This window comes from Euprymna scolopes, chromosome 15 (genome assembly GCF_053919585.1).
Source record: "Euprymna scolopes isolate OS-2025 chromosome 15, ASM5391958v1, whole genome shotgun sequence".
NCBI lineage: Eukaryota > Metazoa > Mollusca > Cephalopoda > Sepiida > Sepiolidae > Euprymna > Euprymna scolopes.
This window is the reverse complement of record NC_136496.1, coordinates 79,929,241-79,949,214: the sequence shown is the minus strand read 5'-3', so window position 1 is coordinate 79,949,214 and position 19,974 is coordinate 79,929,241. Positions and strand designations below refer to the sequence as shown.

Below are 19,974 nucleotides of genomic sequence, written 5' to 3'. Positions count from 1 at the left end.
CTTTTATGAACTATTCTTTTCTGGGTCTTTAGTCGGTTAAAATAGTTTTTAAGGGGTTAAAAGTGGATTGAAATTGAAAAAAAAAAATCGTTATATGTGTTGTACATTCATCTTAGTTTATTTTTAATTTTTAATTTTAATTTTTAATCAGGTCATTTCGTGTTACGTTGGCACAATGATAATATCACTAGCTTTGAGTGCTACAGTTTGGATTTCAGTTGCGATTATTGCTGATGGCACCCAAATACTTTTTTTTACTTTTGAAATCACGATTCTATAATAATATATACGAAATCTGGACAAATTAAAATATCATATTTAAGCGTATTTTACGACCGGACAAAGCCGAGCGCCCTCCCCCTCCCCGCGAGTCATAAAATAAATAAATAACCAGTACATTCGTATAGGGCCCTGTAGTATAATAGTCGAGTAAATGTTCGAAAGAAAAAAAAGTGAAGTTCATTCTAGGACTTAATGGAATATCTTTTTTTTCTTTTTTTTTCTTTTTTTTCCTTTTTTTCTTCTTTTTTTTTAGAACGTCACGTGCATTCGAAACAGCGGGAAAAAAAACTGACGGAGGTGGGCGGGCGCTTCATAACAGAATACTCCTGGTAATCTTTCCATTTATCCTTGCAAAATAAATTCAATTTTAACATATTCCGCCTGTATTCTTCGAATTCTTGCTACCATGCGCAAAATTATCACTACTATCATACATATACAATAATCTACACTATTAATTCATCGAATATATAATACGAATCTATATAATTATAAAACTCAAATGACCTTGTAACGAGTGATGTAACCCACTTTCCGGTTTACGACATCCGGTTGCGCATGCGCACATAAACATTAACCCACAACAACGTAAACAAGTAAACACAAATCGCTTCTTTTGCAGATTTTGACCTGCGCACTGAAATATTAACGTTATTATTTGGAAATTATTATTTAACATGGAAAGAGTGAGGGTGTTTTGCAACTGTTCTTTATTACAACTATACTGTCGGTATTTTCTTACAACTAAACAACTTTAACCCGTTGACAAACATAAGAACAATTGTAGTAAAGCCAAGACGACGACGACTACTACTACTACTACTACTACTACTCCCTATCCGTCCCTTTTCCTTTCTTCCTTCCTTCCTTCTTTTTTATTTTTTGTTTACATTTCTAGATACTAAATAGTTGTGTGAGAACGGTGAATTTGTTGACACATTTACTAATCTGTTTCAATATTAGTTTTATTTTATTTTATTTATTTAGGTTTTATTTTTTTGCTTCAGGTTTTATTAATTATTTATTTATTTTTTTTTTTAGATTTTAAGTTTCTATAACTTGGTTGAAGGATTCCAATATGGGTTTTTCATTCTTATATTTCTCATCGGTAGGTTCATGTGCGTTTTTGCTGCTAAATGACTTTCGTCGGCGTTCGATTCATAGGAAAATCATGTTTAATTTTAGATTTTGGAGCGATTATTGGGAAAAATAGGTAACTTTACATGAATAGGGAGGATTTTTTTTTTTCATGTTTGAGCGATCCGTCCGTGATTTTTCATTTTAATATACTTTCATAGAAATGTTTTTGTTATGTCAAAAGTGTCATGCTCATACATGAAATCCATAGCTAATATAACATACTGACCCAATAGGTCACAGGTAGTCTAGTATATAAATAAAATTCTCTGAACTATTTCATCTAATAGACCCCAACAAATTTTCTTATAAAGTCATTCTTTTACTATTATTTATACCAGTGCTTTTCAACCGGGTTTCCGCGGAACCTTAGGGTACCGCCAGTACAGTTCAGGGGTCCCGTAATTTCTATTTTCGAACAAGGAACAAATAAACAGAATGTTAAATTCAATTTTGAACATTTATTATATTATTATATGCATATTTTTTTTAATTTATTGTTTAAATATACTAAGTTTTACATAATTTAAACTCGATACATTTGAAAAATGAATTTATCTTACCATTATTAGGTTTGCTTTTATATATTCTTATCAACGTTATATGAGTATTTCCATTTCATTTTATTTTTTTAAATGCTGATTATTTTGATTAAGACAACTAAATTATTGCACAAGACAACTAAAATATTGCACAAGACAACTAAATTATTGCACAAGACAACTAAATTATTGCACAAGACAACTAAATTATTGCACAAGACAACTAAAATATTGCACAAGACAACTAAAATATTGCACAAGACAACTAAAATATTGCACAAGACAACTAAATTATTGCACAAGACAACTAAAATATTGAACAAGACAACTAAAATATTGCACAAGACAACTAAAATATTGCACAAAACAACTAAATTATTGCACAAGACAACTAAAATATTGCACAAGACAACTAAAATATTGCACAAGACAACTAAAATATTGCACAAGACAACTAAATTATTGCACAAGACAACTAAAATATTGCACAAGACAACTAAAATATTGCACAAGACAACTAAATTATTGCACAAGACAACTAAATTACTGCACAAGACAACAGCATAAGGGTTCCATGAGTCAGTGGAAATTTTCCATGAGGTTCCGCTCCAGCAAAAAAGGTTGAAAAGCACTGATTTATACATTCATCTACAGATACGTTCGTTTGGAAGTCAATTTCTAAAAGCAGTCCAATACATTCCAGCATGTAAAATGTTAAAAGTAAGACTAAATATTATTATGATGACGATGGATTTTATTAATTTTAACAAACTAAACTAGTTGCTTTTTGCTAACCATATTATTTGCTTTCTTTCAATTTATACTTATTTTTGTACGTACGATTTGTCATCCATTTTCTGTTTTATATGCTTTTCCTTGTTTCTAAATTGTGTGTGTGTGTGTGTGTGTGTGTGTGTGTGTGTGTGTGTGTGTGTGTGTGCGTTCTGTGTCCAAACTGATGAGAAAATATTTTAATACTAGTCTTTAAAGATTTTTTTTTTTTTGGTGCCTTACATCAAGTCTCTTTTCAACTTGTTTGGAGCGATTTCCATTAAAAATTTATTTATGATTGTAATTATTCTCAGTAAATTTTTAATCTTAACATTCAAGTCACACTCGCAATTTCCATAGAATCACGCTTGCTCCTTGTCCGGAGTCCAATAAAAGATTTTTGTGTGTGTGTGTGTGTGTGTGTGTGTGTGTGTGTGTGTGCGTGTGCGTTCTGTGTCCAAACTGATGAGAAAATATTTTAATACTAGTCTTTAAAGATTTTTTTTTTTTGGTGCCTTACATCAAGTCTCTTTTCAACTTGTTTGGAGCGATTTCCATTAAAAATTTATTTATGATTGTAATTATTCTCAGTAAATTTTTAATCTTAACATTCAAGTCACACTCGCAATTTCCATAGAATCACGCTTGCTCCTTGTCCGGAGTCCAATAAAAGATTTTAGTGTGTGTGTGTGTGTGTGTGTGTGTGTGTGTGTGTGTGTGTGTGTGTGTGTGTGTGCGCGCGTACATTTCCCTACCAAACTATTCTGTAATTTTTCAGTCTACAGACTCGAGATTTGACATAAGGGTTTTATTGAGATTTGGGAAAATCTTTAAAATCAGTTTTGGACCAGAAATTTGGCTGTCAAGGGGTCAAAGTTCAACAATTTGACCTTTGAAAACTCTACCAAACTCCTCCGCCAATTTTGGGTCTAAACACTTGAAATTTTAGATGGAGGTTACTTGGACATGGATTAAACTTTTTAACTTGATTTGAGCCCTATACAATATATGTTAAGGGATCAAAATTGGGGTCAAAGATAAAAGCATTTAATCTCTGCGGTCTCTACAAAATTACCCAGCCGATTCTTGGTCTAAACATTTGAAATTTTACATACAGTGTATTCAGCCATAGGGTAAGCTTTTTAATCGGCTTTTTGCCAAAAATGTGGCTATCAAGGGGTCAAACTTCAAAAGATTTTACCTTTGCAGTCTCCAACAAACTATTCAGCCAATTTTGGGTTTAAACATTTGAAATTTTACATAAAGTGTATTCAGACACACAGAAAGCTTTTTAATCAGTTTTGGGGCGAAAATTTGGCTGCCAAGAGGTCAACGTTGAAAACGTTGACCTTTTCAGACTCTATCAAACTCTTCCGCCAATTTTGGGTTTAAACACTTGAAATTTTAGATGTAGGTTACCTGGACATAAGTCTCTCTCTCTCTCTATGCACATAAAGTTATGAAGAGTACATAGGGCCTAAGCAAAGCCGGGATGAACTGCTAGTATATATATATATATATATATATATATATATAATTAAGAAGTAAAAATTAAGCATACTAGCCAAAAGCTTCTGCAAACTTAAAGTAAATACAAATATTAATATTTATATAAATAATTATATTTATGTATTTTTACTTTCGTTTTCGTTTAAAAATCAAATGTTCCATTATTACAAAACCGTATAAACGGCCATGGAAGAAGTGTTACGTCAGCTGAATTTCCCTAAATGAAAAAAAAAAAAACTTTAACGGTTCGAAATAATCTTTATTTCTCGACTGCTTGCGAACAGATATTTCTACAGACCTGGATTATTATACACATTTTGGATTTTTAGTTTGCCAACGGTATAAATCCGACTTCTCATGGGAACGTTGACTTTTGCGATCATTTCGTCTTGAAAACACTTAACAACTCCATATCCTTTCATCGAGATTTTTAAAACAGCTTTCTATTTTTAATTTCTTTTCTCCATTTCATGAACTCTTTGCACTAAAATCTTTTTTTCGTTTGCATTTATGACTAGTTTTCATATATTATAAAAACAAAATAAAAATGAAATCCAGAAAATGAGGACACTCGACAAACAAATACGAAATCGCTGTATGAACACGAAATAAACATTTATTTACGCATCAAAAATATTAGTTTAAATTGTTCCAACATAAGTGTTTACTTGTGTAGAATGTTCATAATGATGGCTTAATGAAGTGAGGATATTGTGAGATTTACACGAGGTTTGAAATTACTGATTTTTTATGATGTGTATGTTCATATCGTAAGAACAGTACTTCGAAATAAAATTGTTTTAACGGAAGATTTAAATTCTCGTTCGATGTGGTAACTTTCCATGATGGGAATTAAAGTTCATGTGCATTGCGTATTATATCAGGATGGGGTGGGTGGGGTTTAAAGTCTCCCGGTGACGGAGTTATCCTGAGCATGTGCTGTTCTTGAGAAATTGAAGAGGAAACTGATTTGATTTTTGGCGATTAAGTCTTTAAATACAGGCCTTCTCGAACGTTCCATCCTGTTCACAGTATTTCTACGCGAAGGAGCGTAACATAATTCTTTTTGTTTTATGTATGCGTGCAGCCGCTTCACGACGTCATGTACATTACACATTCTTCATACGCGTGGGCGTTGAAGCAGTGATCGCTATGAAATAAATCGTGTCGGGAATTTAATCCGACCGGGGATTGCGGTTGCTACAACGCCAATATATGCCCTGCCCCTTGCCAAACTTTCACAAAAAAACACTCAACTATCTACAACCGCTATATATGATTTTCCCCACTCTCTATCTGTGCCTAAATGTAAACGCAGATACCATGCATAACGCTTCTCTCTCAAAATTTCTCGCCTTTGGACATGCTTCCCGTTTGAATACAATATGGTAGCCTTCAAATCAAATGTAAACAAGTTTTGTTAAGCCGTCATTCTACCCAATTTATACCATAAATGATTACTACACCACCACCTTACATCCATTAGCCCTTATCCTCGAATGGCCTTCGAGTCTTGATAAGTGGTGAGTCCCAAGTGAAAAAAAAGCATGGAAAGTAACTTTTGACGTTTATTCAATTTGATTCTGGTTGTTGGCCTTTCTTCTCATGAGACAATGGATACTCTCTGAACGAGTGCCTGAGAGATATGACGTTTATAATGCGACAAAGGTTGCACAATCTCTAACCGCCTTTTAAACTTAAGTGTGGCGGACTGAGCCGTAGCCTCTTATAGATGAGTGTGGGCGCAATTTAAATACTATTTTAAATATACAGACCGAACAAAATGCTGTTTCAACTTGACATACCAACAGACAGAGCCTCTTAGATAAATGTATAGACGCATCTACAAACGCTGTCGATTGCGAGCGCGGCAGTTTAATCGCATTAACAAAGGTTTGCCATTATGTTGCGCCTCTCCCTTTCCCTCCTCATCTGTTTAAACGTTGTTCTCAAATCTGACTGAACAGAATATTTTCTCTTTCTAAAACCTTTCCTAAAAGGTCAGATTATAGCACTACTTGACAACGATTCATGCATACAAAAATAAGTATAACATATCTCTTTCCACATTTTGTTGAGGCTTTTGTGGGTTGGAAGAAAGCAAGTCTTTATGTCCTATGATATTAAGAACATTTTGTAGTAAAAATCAATTTAGTATTGCAAATTAATAGGGGAAAAAAAGACATTTTAATTTTTTTTTCATCTTGAACAATACTAAAAAAACAACATGGCGCCATCCTGTGAGACTCCATTGAGTAAACAAAAAAATATATATTTCTTGTAGCGTATTTACACATTTCAAGTGTTTTTCTTTGGTTATACTAAATACATTTTGTCAAAATGGTCTCTTATTAAATACTAGCCTGGGTGTCCGGCCTTGCCCGCGTGTTTGGAGGTGTGTGTTGAGCAAAAAGATGAAAAAAGTGGAAGTAGGCAGGCAGGCTCGAACAAGTGACGCGAAGACGGAAAAGAAAGTAAAAGAAAATCTGACGTTCTACCTCTACTTCATGACGCGACCGGAAGCTCGGGACGTTAAAATTAGGCAAACTCAATCCAACCAATACGATGACTTGCAAAAATGGCTCGCAAAAAATCGACCCCCTCCTTGTAGAAAACTACCCAGTTGAGGGTGAAGGAATTAATGTTTTTGGCTAATTTTTCGTTATTTGTCGTCAGAGACGTCGAGTTTCAAAATGATACTGATCTCGTGAAAATCCGTTGTCTCTGTCGAAACTTTTAGGCAGACACACACACATACATACATACATACATACATAATACATACATACATACATACATACATACATACATGCAAACAGACAGGTGAGATTTATATTATAGATTATTTTACAAAAGAAAAAAAAGAACATAAAACTGTTTGTTTTTATGTTAAATATTATTACACTAGCAGTTCCCGCTAACTGGCGTTGCCCGGTGGAAGCAGGTCCCCCCCCTTCCTCGAAAAAATTAAAGTACGGTTGTTGTTGTTGATGATGATGATGTCCAATTACCAACCTCCTCATGTTACAAACCGGTTTTGGAATATATACCCCCAACTCCTTATGGTTAAGAACGGCTATCGGAAAGCTGTAGACATCCCGGGTGGAGAGAGGCGACAAAAAATCCCATTTAGTCGTCGTAGCTGTGGTAATGTTGACTGGTTAATAGTTCATCTCTAAGTTTTATTAAGAAGCAGAATTTATATAAGAATGAAAACATGAATCCTATTCTAAGGAAATGAAACAAAACTTCTTTCGTGTATTTATCAATTTTATTATTATTATTATTATTATTATTATTATTATTATTATTATTAATTGCTGCAGTACTTGGTTTAGAATAAACACATTTAGAGAGAGGGATGAAGAGAGAGGGAGAGAGAGAGGGGATGAGAAGCAAATAACTACGTGCTGTTTAGTAATCGCTTTATTTAATGTAGAATGCCGGCCTCTTGTATCAGTAGATGCCATGTTGGATAACGGCTTGCATGGTCAGTTTAGTTAACAGAATTGCATTCTGGGATAAGGGATTCGTCTGATCTAAGCCAACCAGAATAGCGGAAATGTTATAAGGGAGAATACATTATTTTTCAAATCGATGAACGGGAATTTAATGTGTGCGCTATTAGTTTATGAATCAGTTACGAAGGGTGTAACCACTATACCCATGCCATGTGTATAAATCTCCGTGGTGTTTATGGGGATCAGTAACAGGACTTCAGCAATAGGGGGGAAAATCGGGGCTGCTACCTCTATAGGCTAATGCGATAGTGCAGGTGTAGCTCCTCGGAAGGAATCTAGGATTTTATTTGAACACCTGGATGTGTCAGAAAAGTATTTATAAAGTTACATGAGATAGTGGCTAATAGGTTAGATATAAGAAATTTGTATGTGGCATCTGTTGTTGTAAACCTATGTTATTTTGGCCCAGAGGGGAAAAACTGCGCCTCTTTTATTATACATAGGGATGAGAAGTCATTTTGACTTAAAAGTTATTTTACTTTAAGCATTTTAACACGAGGAAAACACGATTTACATATGTAAACATTGTTTAAAAAACTAATATGGTCGATATGAAGCATCTACAAGACGGCCATGTTACTTTTTAAGCAATGTTTACTATTTAAATCACGCATTTCTTGTGTTTAGATGCTTAAAATAAAATAAATATTAGCTGCCAACTGTTGCTGCTGCTAACAGTGCTAGCGGCTTTGTTACATCTTTCCATCATTTTTGTTTCTTTCAAACCTAATTTTCTACTGCTGGCAATAAATGATGGAATAATAAATATTAGAGTGATTTTAAAATTACCAGTAAAACTAAAATATGTAGATCATAATAACGAATTTAGGTTAAAATAATATGAAAAAGTATCTCGGTAAAAATGATACAATCGCATGAAGAAAAAAAAATGCAAAAATATAGATGAGAATCTCATGAATTTATTAAAATTCTACATACAATAAATAAGGGGAAAAATTTAGATGTTTGTCAAATTAAAAAGAAAATTATATCAACATTTAAAAGACAGATGGGGGCTCTTTGCTAAATCATAATCGCCACTCTTCAAGAAAATGAAATTCTACTTTTTAGGCGATTTTAGAATCAGAATCGTTAATTGTATCGGAATCGGGCATTTCGAGCAGAATCGATAATTGTATCGGAACTATGGATTCAGAATGGAAAATCAAAACCAGGGAAAATATTGGAAATATCCCATCACTAGTTGGAATATGCTCAAATCCATTTTTAAAAAAATCTGTGCAAAAATATGTGACGAGGTTGTATGAACAGTCACCAAAGGTAATGCCGCTTTGGACATGGCGGAAAAGTTCAAGGAAGAGCGCTATCTGTGTAGGATAAAAGACTAGCATATGAAGCTATCGTCGTGTCTCAGGTGGTGATGACGTATGGGGATGAAATGTACGCAAAGTCCATCGAAACACATTTTAGGAAATGTTTCAAGTTTTCAGTTTCAAAGATTTGTTTAGGAAATATTTTGTTTTTGTTTTTAGAAGAAAAAATCGAGATTACTTTATTATAGGTATAAAAGATTAGTTAAGCAGATTAAACTCGGTTACAAAAGTCCAGAGCATGCTTTGCCACTCACATTTCCGTTGCCACTCTGAAATCGACGAACCCATCTCCTGACTGTGCTAACATCAACTGCAGAGTGCATCGGCTTCATAAACGTTCAACAGGCTCCAATTCAATTGTCTCTGCATGTAGAAATTCAATGACGCACCTCTGCTTCTGACGCACGCCCATGACAGGGGTTGCTTTATTAGAGTCTTAGACCATCAATATCTGCAACAGAGAGATGAAACTTTCAGGTCATGAATATGTAAGTTCGATTATCATAATAATGCAATTTTTTAATCACCTCTGATCCATTCGGGTGGAATAAAAAATAGGAGGTATTACTTTTGGGATGTCCCTCGTATTTTGAATCATGCAAAGCTTTTACTAAAGTAACTGAATTCGGCATTAAATAAGCTAAAATAAGTTGGTCTCAAGGAAATGAAAGAAAGGAGGTTCTGGATTCACATGTATATGATATGAGCAGCGCGTACAGAGGATATAAAAGATCTGACAAGGGACGTGAACTTAATCAAGTTCAGGTCCCATCAATTCCACCATCCGCATCATTAACCGTCCCATGACTCCCACCCTCCAGCGCTTGCCTATGTTGAAAACATTAGTCTTTTATAAATCAAAGATGGATGGAAACAGGTCAAGTATGCTGATAACACAAGTAGAGCAACAAAAACCAGACGCTTGTTTTTTTTTATTTATTTTTTTTTTATGTACGGATTGGCTTTTATTTTGTTTCCATTTTTTTTTCTTTAGCTATTTATTATTTTTTTGAGTTAGATATATTACATAGGAGAGAATTATCATCATCATTTTCGGTTTAACCTCAGTTTTGTCTGCTGACATGTGTTGAATGGCTTTGAAAAATTGGTTTCCAATTCAAGCCATCTCTTCTGTTTCTGATTTTTTTTTTTTTTTTTTTTTTTTTAGATAAGGATTGATTATTCGCATTATTTGGATTCTCCAGACTACTTTTCTCATCTTGAGTGTTGTTTTCACAACGTTTCGTCTCCAGTACGAATTACTTAGGACTTCTATACCCAGTCGTGACTAACGGAACGAGAGCGTACTACCCTTGTGGATTAAATAAAGGGTTTCGTTCGAAATTCTGTGTGTGTGTGTGTGTGTGTGTGTGTGTGTGTGTGTGTGTGTGTGTGTGCGTGAGAGAGAGAGAGAGAGAGAGAGAGAGAGAGAGAGAGAGAGAGATGAAACCACATACACATGTGTAATATTTTAAAATGCTTAACGTAATGCTATTTTATTCTGTGATGCTAATTTTGGCATCACGCAATTTAAATTCTAAACATGTCTCCTGCCAGTCTGAAAACGTTCTCCTGGCTTCTATCTGACTTCAAATGCCCGTTTCACAGCTACTGTTTGGAACTCTCTTATTTTCTTTTTCGTCAACCTTTTTGTTGTTTTTTTTTTTACCTGATGAGGATTTGAGAAAGAATTGAAAACGTTCATGATACATATTAATCATAAGGAAAAAATAAAAAATAAACAAGATAATAACTAAGCAATAGCTTTCTATTATGTTTGCTTAGATAAATAAATAAATAAATAAATAAATATGTGTGTGTGTGTGTGTGTGTGTGTGTGTGTGTGTGTGTGTGTGTGTGTGTGTGTGTGTGTGTTCAGATACAATCAAACAATAAAAACAAAGTAACAACTCAAAAACAATTAAATATATAAAAAACATTTGCTGGTTTGCGAATTCGATGGAGTTTGCTATGAAATTATGTCTTTGAAAATGTGTATTGATTTCCAAGTTCAACATGATGCACCTAGAGAAGGCCGGAGGTTACATCAGCCGAAACGTTGTGAAAATAACACTCAAGATAAGAACAATAGTCTGAAGAATCTAAATAATACGAATAATCAATCCTCATCTAAAAAATTATGAAACAACAATTGTTTAAACAGATCAAAATTTTATGCTTGATGTATTTTCCTTTGCAAGTATAGAAACATTAGTTGTTGGAAGAGGGATTAGGTTTCATGTGTTGGAATATGCTCAGATACAGTTGAGCAAACCTGTGCAGCGTGCATTTATGACGATGTTCTCTGAACAGTAATCAAAGGCAATGCAGGTTTGGGCCTCTCTTGGTGACCATTGCAAATGACTTAACGTTATCGCAACAGCCGCTTAACATATATTATTATTATTATTATTATTATTATTATTATTACTATTATCATTATTATCTATATATTAATGCAATAGCGTGTATGTTCTTTTGTGTGTCACGCTTTCCGGTAAATTTGATTGGTTGAAATTTTATTCTGGAATAGACATTTAATTTCGGAATACATTTACGAACGCTCTAGGTTCTAATCGATTAGCGTGTTGTCACTGCTATATTTGCTTTTAATTCTATAAAATTTAGGATTCTATCTTTCAAAAGTTGTTAAGAAATCATTGATTTTAAGTTATTCCGTAATGAAAAAAAATTCTAACACATCTCTCGGCCGGCGGGGACAAAAAATTGAGCAATTATTTGTTTTTTTTTTTTTGTTTTTTTTTTTCATTGTTTATTTTTTTACATTCGTTTATTGAGAGAGAGGGGGGAGAGAGCCAGAGAGCGAGAGAGAGAGAGAGAGAGAGAGAGAGAGAGAGCGGCTGATGTTTTCGTTAATATATTATTTCTCCTACTACAACGTTATGAAATCTCAACTTTCATGAAAATCCTTGACCTTACAAACCAAAAAACGACACATTATTAGCGAAACGAAACCTGTTTTGTACATAAAATATTTTCATAAAAACATTAACTTTAATATATATATATATATATATATATATATATATATATGTGTGTGTGTGTGTGTGTGTACACACATATTATACATATTATACTATATTATTATTATACTATATTATTATATATATATATTAAATGACAGTTCCTTTTTCTAAATAAATTATTTTGATTACAACATTGTTTTAACTAAAATAGTTTCATTAAAAACTGTTTGGTACATAAAATATTTTAATCTATATATTAATACGATAGCGTGTGTGTTATTTTCTGTACCACATTTATTTTTTTCTTCCGAGTGTCTATTTGATTGTTATGCCTTTCCATTTCTTGTAATAAATAATTTTACTAAGAATTCTTCATCAGTTTTGGTTTCGGTTTCGATTATAGCTGTAAGAACTCAAGTTATACATACATACATTCTTTTTTTCTTCATAAGTTTTGGTTTCGGTTTCGATTCAAGCTGATGCACCCAAGCCATATGGATATATTTTTATTTTTGAAGTCACAGGTTTATAATATATAAGAATGGGTCGAAAATTGACTCTTATAGTAATATATACTAAATCTGCATGAATCAAAATATCATATTTAAGCATATTTTACGACCAGGCTATGCCGGGCATCCCTGCTAGCTTTGATATATATACTTTTGCAGTTTTAACAAAAGAACTACAATAATATCAGAGTGTCTCCATTTACGCTGAACATCCACAAAAATGCCAATACATCAATATATTACATATGATAGAGTCCACTGTGGAATTTCCACAGGTCCCGCTAGTTATTATTATTATTATTATTATTATTATTATTATTATTATACAGATTGATATAGAATAATAATAAATAAAACAGCTGGCTTGTTTTTTAAAGGATGATAGTAATGATAAAAAAATGTTTAGGAATTCCTGAAAAGTTCGAATTGTTTTTATTCAGAGACATTTTCACAGCAGGATTGCTTGGTTATCGACAATACCAGAGTTATAAAAAGGGGATAAAGTTGGAAGGCGCTGATGTTGAGTGAGAGAAAAGAAAGAATAAAATAAAATAGGCAAACTTATAAAATCAGTGCAGGTGCTTAATGAAGCTGTTGAAGAGACGAAAAAAAAAAGTATACTCACTCACATGTTCGATAAAGCTGAAGATGCAGAACACCACCGCAGCATTGGGAAAGAGACCCTGCACAGCGCAGCTGGCAGTGCGAATTGGAAGATGCATCTATTCGGATGGTGTCATTGCCACATAAACAAACATTGCTACAATAAAATGAATAAAATGAATAAATAAAATAAATAATAAAACGAAATAAATAAAAATAATAAAAAAGAAAACGTTTTTTATAACATAAAAGACAGTCAAATTTATGCAAAAAGATTAACAGAATGCAAATGCAAATGAAGTAACAACTCAAAAACAATTGAATATAATTAAAATAAATATAATTTTTAAAAAAGCTCATGTGATAAATGAGTTTTTACAGTAATCCGAAAATTTAAACAAAAACTCTATAGATTACTATTTTTGATGTAAGGCAAACTATCCTTGCGGAAAGACGGAAAAGCAGGTCTCGTAGTATATACCAAACGCAAGGTCACCGAATTGAAGCATTCGTAAATACTTCTTCGAATCTGTTTGGAAATTCTATTACTCCCCTCCCCAATCCACGGTAATAATAATATTGTATATCAGTTTAGATGCCAGTGCGATGCTGGTTATGTTGGGCGAACATCCTTGCACCTTTTGACTCGTATAAACCAGCATGTTCCATCGAAGATCAGACAAGGGATGATGGGGTTTGGTTGTCTCCCCCTTCTGCAGCCTTGGACTCTGCTATTGGCCAGCATTTGGTTGACAACCCGTGCTGTGCCGATAGATATAAAATAGATTGGTTCGAGGTGCTACATAGAGCGGACTCCAAAAACCATTTAAAGATTTTGGAGGGCGTTTCTATCGCGGTGCGTCAACCTTCTTTGTGCCGGCAAAAAGAAACATCAAACGCATTGTTTCTCTTTGGGGAACTTTGAATTTTTTCTCCCGCTTTTTTTTTTTTTTTTTTTTTTTTCTCTTTCTCTCCCTCGTTGTGCCAATTTTTTTTTTTAATCGTTTTTTTTTTAATCGTTTTTAAACGTAAATAAATTTAATTAATGTCCCCGTACGTTGGCACAATTAATAAGTTCCCCAATAGAACTCTTTATTTTCGTTACAATATTATTTAGATTGCTATCGATTTACTCCTGACGAGATGATAGCCGAAAGAGCTCTTGAGAAACTTCCGCCTAGTATTTTATTTAAAACTATATACAAATTCTGTACCTCTAAACATTTATTTAAATATTTTCGGAAGAGGTACACACACCAACAAATAGAATTATGTAATAATATTGTAAGATTAAGGAGTAGAATTAGATCTACCAATCTCTCCTTAGCTTTTTTGCGTTCTTGTCTGGAACAAGATGTAGCCCCAGTTTACATTAGTAAACGTATTGCTGCATCTAGAGTGAAGCCAAGTTTGTCTATGGGGCGTGCGTTTATACGTGACGACATGAATAAGTTGACGGAGAATCTTGAGACGTATATTAGTAATCGTCATTAACTTTGGTCCGTAGTGAAGGGGGTTCCTGTCCTTTTTTGATTTTTTGTCCGTTTTTGCAAATATTTATCTATTGGTGATCAGTTTGCTAGGCAAAATGCTTCCAAAGATAATAGTAAACAACTTGCTCTTCTGGTTCGCAGAAGATATGGGTGTGAACCCACTAATGGAAGCAAACATATTTTCAATTTTTCAAAAACTGTCCTTACAGAAATTGAAAATAGAGTTTTGTCTAGGGGTTTAGATTTTTGTATTTCCCCTACGAGTTTAAATAAAGAGAGAAAATTTTCTGCCTTTGAAGTTTTATTCTCTCAACTTCGACATAATGTGCCTAATTCCCCAGAAAAAATTGTTGGGATGAAAACTAATTTAGTTGCCTTAGCTCACCGATATGGTAACATTCCTGTCGATCATAGCGACTTTGTCTGGAACATAACGCAATTTAAGACTATGAAAGCGTTAAAATCTAATACCGATATTTATATGTGTAAACCAGACAAAGGTGCAGGAGTGGTGATTTTGGATAAATCGGACTACGTTGAGAAAATGGCAGTTATTCTCAATGATGGTTCGAAATTCCGTAAACTCGGCTCTGTCGAGTTGACGGATAATACTTGCAAGAACGAGGCTAAAATGCAGAGACATCTACTTGCATTATTTAAAAAGAAGGTTTTTTGCAAGGATGTCTATGACAGGATCAGACCCTCTGGGTCACAACGTCCCAGAATGTATGGTCTCCCCAAAATCCATAAGCAAGGTGTTCCACTGAGACCCATTTTATCAATGGTTGGTTCAGCACAACATTCTTTGGCTCAGTGGTTTGTGGAAATTCTGCAACCTGTGCGTGAGTTATACACCACGCATTGTATCCCAGATTCTTTTCGGTTCGTTGATTGTGTACGTGGGTTGGATTCCAATGCAAAGACGTCTTTCATGTGCTCATTTGATGTCTCTAGTCTTTTCACCAACATACCGTTGGATGAGACTATACGCATATGTGCCGACGCTTTATATGATGGTCGCCTGACTGCTCCACGGTTTTCTAAAGAGATTCTTATTGAACTCATTTTAATGTGTACGAAATCCGTGGAGTTTAGTTTTTGTGATATTATGTACTGTCAGGTTGACGGGGTTTCAATGGGGAGTCCGTTGGCTCCAACTTTAGCGGACATTTTCGTCGGGTACTATGAATCCATTATGTTTAATTCTACAACTAAACCCACTGCATATTTCAGATATGTTGACGACACTTTTGCTATTTTTCCTTCGCAAAGTGAAGCGTCGATATTTTTTAATAGGTTGAATTCTTTACATGGGGCTCTTAAGTTCACTATGGAAAGTGAGAAGGACAATTCGCTTCCTTTCTTGGATGTTCTTGTCGAACGCTCAAGGGGGGGGGGCTTTCTCACTACAATTTATAGAAAGCCGACATTTACTGGCCTATATGTGAACTGGTTGTCTTTTGTACCTAAATCACGTAAGGTCGGCTTAATTAATACTTTGGTAGATAGAGACCTCATGATTTGTTCACCTAACAGATTAGATGTTGAACTCGATAAGATCAGGAAAATATTCATCAATAATGGTTATCCTGTTGACCTTATTGATGACTGTATTTTCAAAAAGGTTGCGGATTTTAAATCCCCTAAAAAGTTTGGACCCTTGAAATGCCCGGTTTATTTGAAATTACCGTGGATTGGGGAGGGGGAGTAATAGAATTTCCAAACAGATTCGAAGAAGTATTTACGAATGCTTCAATTCGGTGACCTTGCGTTTGGTATATACTACGAGACCTGCTTTTCCGTCTTTCCGCAAGGATAGTTTGCCTTACATCCAAAATAGTAATATTATATATCAGTTTAGATGCCAGTGCGATGCTGGTTATGTTGGGCGAACATCCTTGCACCTTTTGACTCGTATAAACCAGCATGTTCCATCGAAGATCAGACAAGGGATGATGGGGTTTGGTTATCTCCCCCTTCTGCAGCCTTGGACTCTGCTATTGGCCAGCATTTGGTTGACAACCCGTGCTGTGCCGATAGATATAAAATAGATTGGTTCGAGGTGCTACATAGAGCGGACTCCAAAAACCATTTAAAGATTTTGGAGGGCGTTTCTATCGCGGTGCGTCAACCTTCTTTGTGCCGGCAAAAAGAAACATCAAACGCATTGTTTCTCTTTTGGGGAACTTTGAATTTTTTCTCCCGTTTTTTTTTTTTTTTTTTTTTTCTCCCTCGTTGTGCCAATATTTTTAATCGTTTTTAAACGTAAATAAATTTAATTAATGTCCCCATACGTTGGCACAATTAATAAGTTCCCAATAGAACTCTTTATTTTCGTTACAATATTATTTAGATTGCTATCGATTTACTCCTGACGAGATGATAGCCGAAAGAGCTCTCGAGAAACTTCCGCCTAGTATTTTATTTAAAACTATATACAAATTCTGTACCTCTAAACATTTATTTAAATATATATATATACTGGATTAAAGGTATTCAAGAGTGATGTCTAATGAATTTAACGAGTTTATTAAGTTAAGAGTGCTCAATAAAAGAGAGCAAGAAATATCTTTATTAATATAAACAAATTTACACGATCACGACACTGGACATGTTAATTTTTCGCACGAATAGTCGGTTAAAGTCAGGCGACTTAATAAATGGTTGCTTTCCACAGAAGAAATCAGTCCTCAAATCTGTTTATGACCATATATATATATATATATATATATATATATATATATAAAGCTCAAATGACCTTGTAATGGATGTTGTAACCACACATCCGGTTTATGACTTCCGGTTGCGCATGTGTACATAAACATAAACCCATAACAGCGTAAACAAATAAACACAAATTGCTACTTTTGCAGAATTTGACCTGCGGACTGAAATATTAGCGTTATTATTTAGAAATTATTATTTGACATGAGAAGTGTGGGGGTGTTTTGCATCGATTCTATACTACAACTATGCTGTCGCAATTTTCTTAAAAATAAATCAACTTTGACCCGTTGACAACTATAAGAGCATTTTACAACGGCGATTTACCCACGTTCTCCCTTTTTTTTTTAATTTATTCTCCATTTTTTAATACACCTTTTTTAAAAACATTCATACATTTTCTTCTACACTACCAACATAAATAAATAACTCCGAAAATGTTGGGTTTTTTTACAAATAAATAATCAACACAATAAAACGTATTGTTTTACTGTGTACGTTTTCAGTGTCCCAATTGTTTTTTTTTGTTTGTTCGTTTGTTTTTTTCGTGTTTAAATTATCCAAATAACAATTGTTAATACTTTCTGCTATTTTAACATACTGACCCAACGGGTCACGAGTAGTCTAGTCTAGTGTATATATATATATATATATATATATAAACAGAAGATCGTGACCAGGGTAGGCCCATTACACGTATCGTTTCTGTCAGATATGTATTGGGTTTTTTTAAACTTATGTTTTAATTTATTTATGTGTTCATCATCATCATCGTCATAAACATCAAAGACACCTAGCGTCCTTAAAAACAGTTTTTCCAATATGATCTTTATTTAACAGAAGATTGTGGCCAAGGTCTGGCCATTACACGTATCGTTTCTGTGGGACATGTATTGTTTTTCTTTATTTATGTATTAATTTATTTAAAATGATTTGAACATGAATAGGTAAAAGCAAATTAATTCAATTAATTAATTGGACCCATCATCACCGTCGTCGTGATCGCTGGGGAGTTCTTTCGTTTTGGTTGCTCCTTCGGTTTGGGATTTGTACAGACACCGCATTTCATGACCACCTGTTTTACGTGTCGTGTGTGTTGGGTTTTTTTAAAAATTTGTTTATTGTTGAAACTCTGATGAACAGCATGTGTCCGGCGCTGTATAACTGGACCCCCACAGCCTTGTAGGCTAAGGTTCTTTAACCAAAGGCTAAGGGTGAGGTAACCCTGGGAGAAACCTCCGGAGAAGCTTAGGCCCTGTAACCCGGTGTGTGGAATATGCTCTAGTGCCCAGCAACCTAACACCCAGACATGGATCGAATAGCATTGGAGTGAAGAGGGCTCCCGTAAGTCGTGGTGAAGGCAACCCTTCTAGAAGAAGCAAATTCTCTGATTTAAAAAAAAACAAAGCGGAAAACCAATAACCACATTAAGCTAGTCTGCAGTTTGACTTGTTGCTGGCTATCTTGCTCTTGCTTGTTGCTGGATATCAACATTTTGAACCGAGAGAGAGACTTAGCTGTCATACAAAGTTAAAAATCTGCAATAGCATCTTTGTACAAATACCCCCCCCCCTCAGACATTTGTCTAAAAAAAAGTCCTGTGGTGATGGAAAAGTTGTGACGCATGTAGGCCTGCCGGGCTGGAAGAATGTAATAACTGATTTGCCATCATTATATGTATGTATGTATGTATGTATATATGTATGTATGCATGTATATTTATATATGCATATGTATGTGAATATATATGTACGCATATGTGTATGTATATATATATATTTGTGTGTATATATATATATATATATATATATTTGTGTGTGTATATATATATGTGTGTCTGCATGCATATATGTAAATGTCTGTGTGTATATATATATGTATGTGTATATATGCATATATATGTGTGTGTATGTATATATGTGTACGTATGTGTATGTATGTATGCATTGTGTATGTTATATGTATGTGTATTATTATATTAATCAGTGAATCTATTTTTAGCAAAATAGATTCACTGATTAATATAATAATTAAGTGATTGATTTTGTGCTACGAAACAGATACTGTCAAGAATTGTAAATGCCAACTGAATTAAAGGAATAAAGTGTAAGATGGTCAACATCATGAACTTTGGAATATAGACTTTTGTCATTCATTCATTATATATATATATATATATATATATATATATATATATATATATATATATATATATTAAATATGCTGCCAATATTTCATTATAATATTTACAAGCTTACAGTCTATGCTTGATATCCTACCATCTGATGATTGTCATAGGACGAACCGAAATTACTAAGGCTCCAAACCACTCAGGTAACTACGCCACCAAATTCGAATACTAATGAGGCTTAAAAGGATCCATCAAAAACTATCTGACATAATATATATACATCAAATCAGTGCAAAAACTTTTACCGATGTGTAGAGGGCGCATTTTTAAACATTGTAATTTTTTTTTTTGCATTTATTTATACACATGGAATCAAGTTAAAAAAAACAGTAAAGGTCGATATTGTTATGAATAAAGATTTTTAAAAA

The 19,974-nt window shown here is 33.9% G+C and overlaps 1 protein-coding gene across 6 annotated transcripts in view; it reads right to left on the bottom strand.

Moving 5' to 3' along the window:
* LOC145293936 (uncharacterized) overlaps positions 1-19,974 on the bottom strand; it is a 439,557-nt gene that overhangs the window by 254,599 nt on the left and 164,984 nt on the right. For 5 of the 6 annotated variants that reach the window (XM_080140780.1, XM_080140782.1, XM_080140785.1 and 2 more), the window contains one exon: positions 13,225-13,355. In XM_080140780.1, coding sequence (XP_079996906.1) covers positions 13,225-13,355 — 131 coding nt within the window. Of the gene's footprint in view, positions 1-13,220; positions 13,356-19,974 lie in introns of all 6 variants that reach the window. The other variant, XM_080140784.1, reaches the window with a different exon arrangement.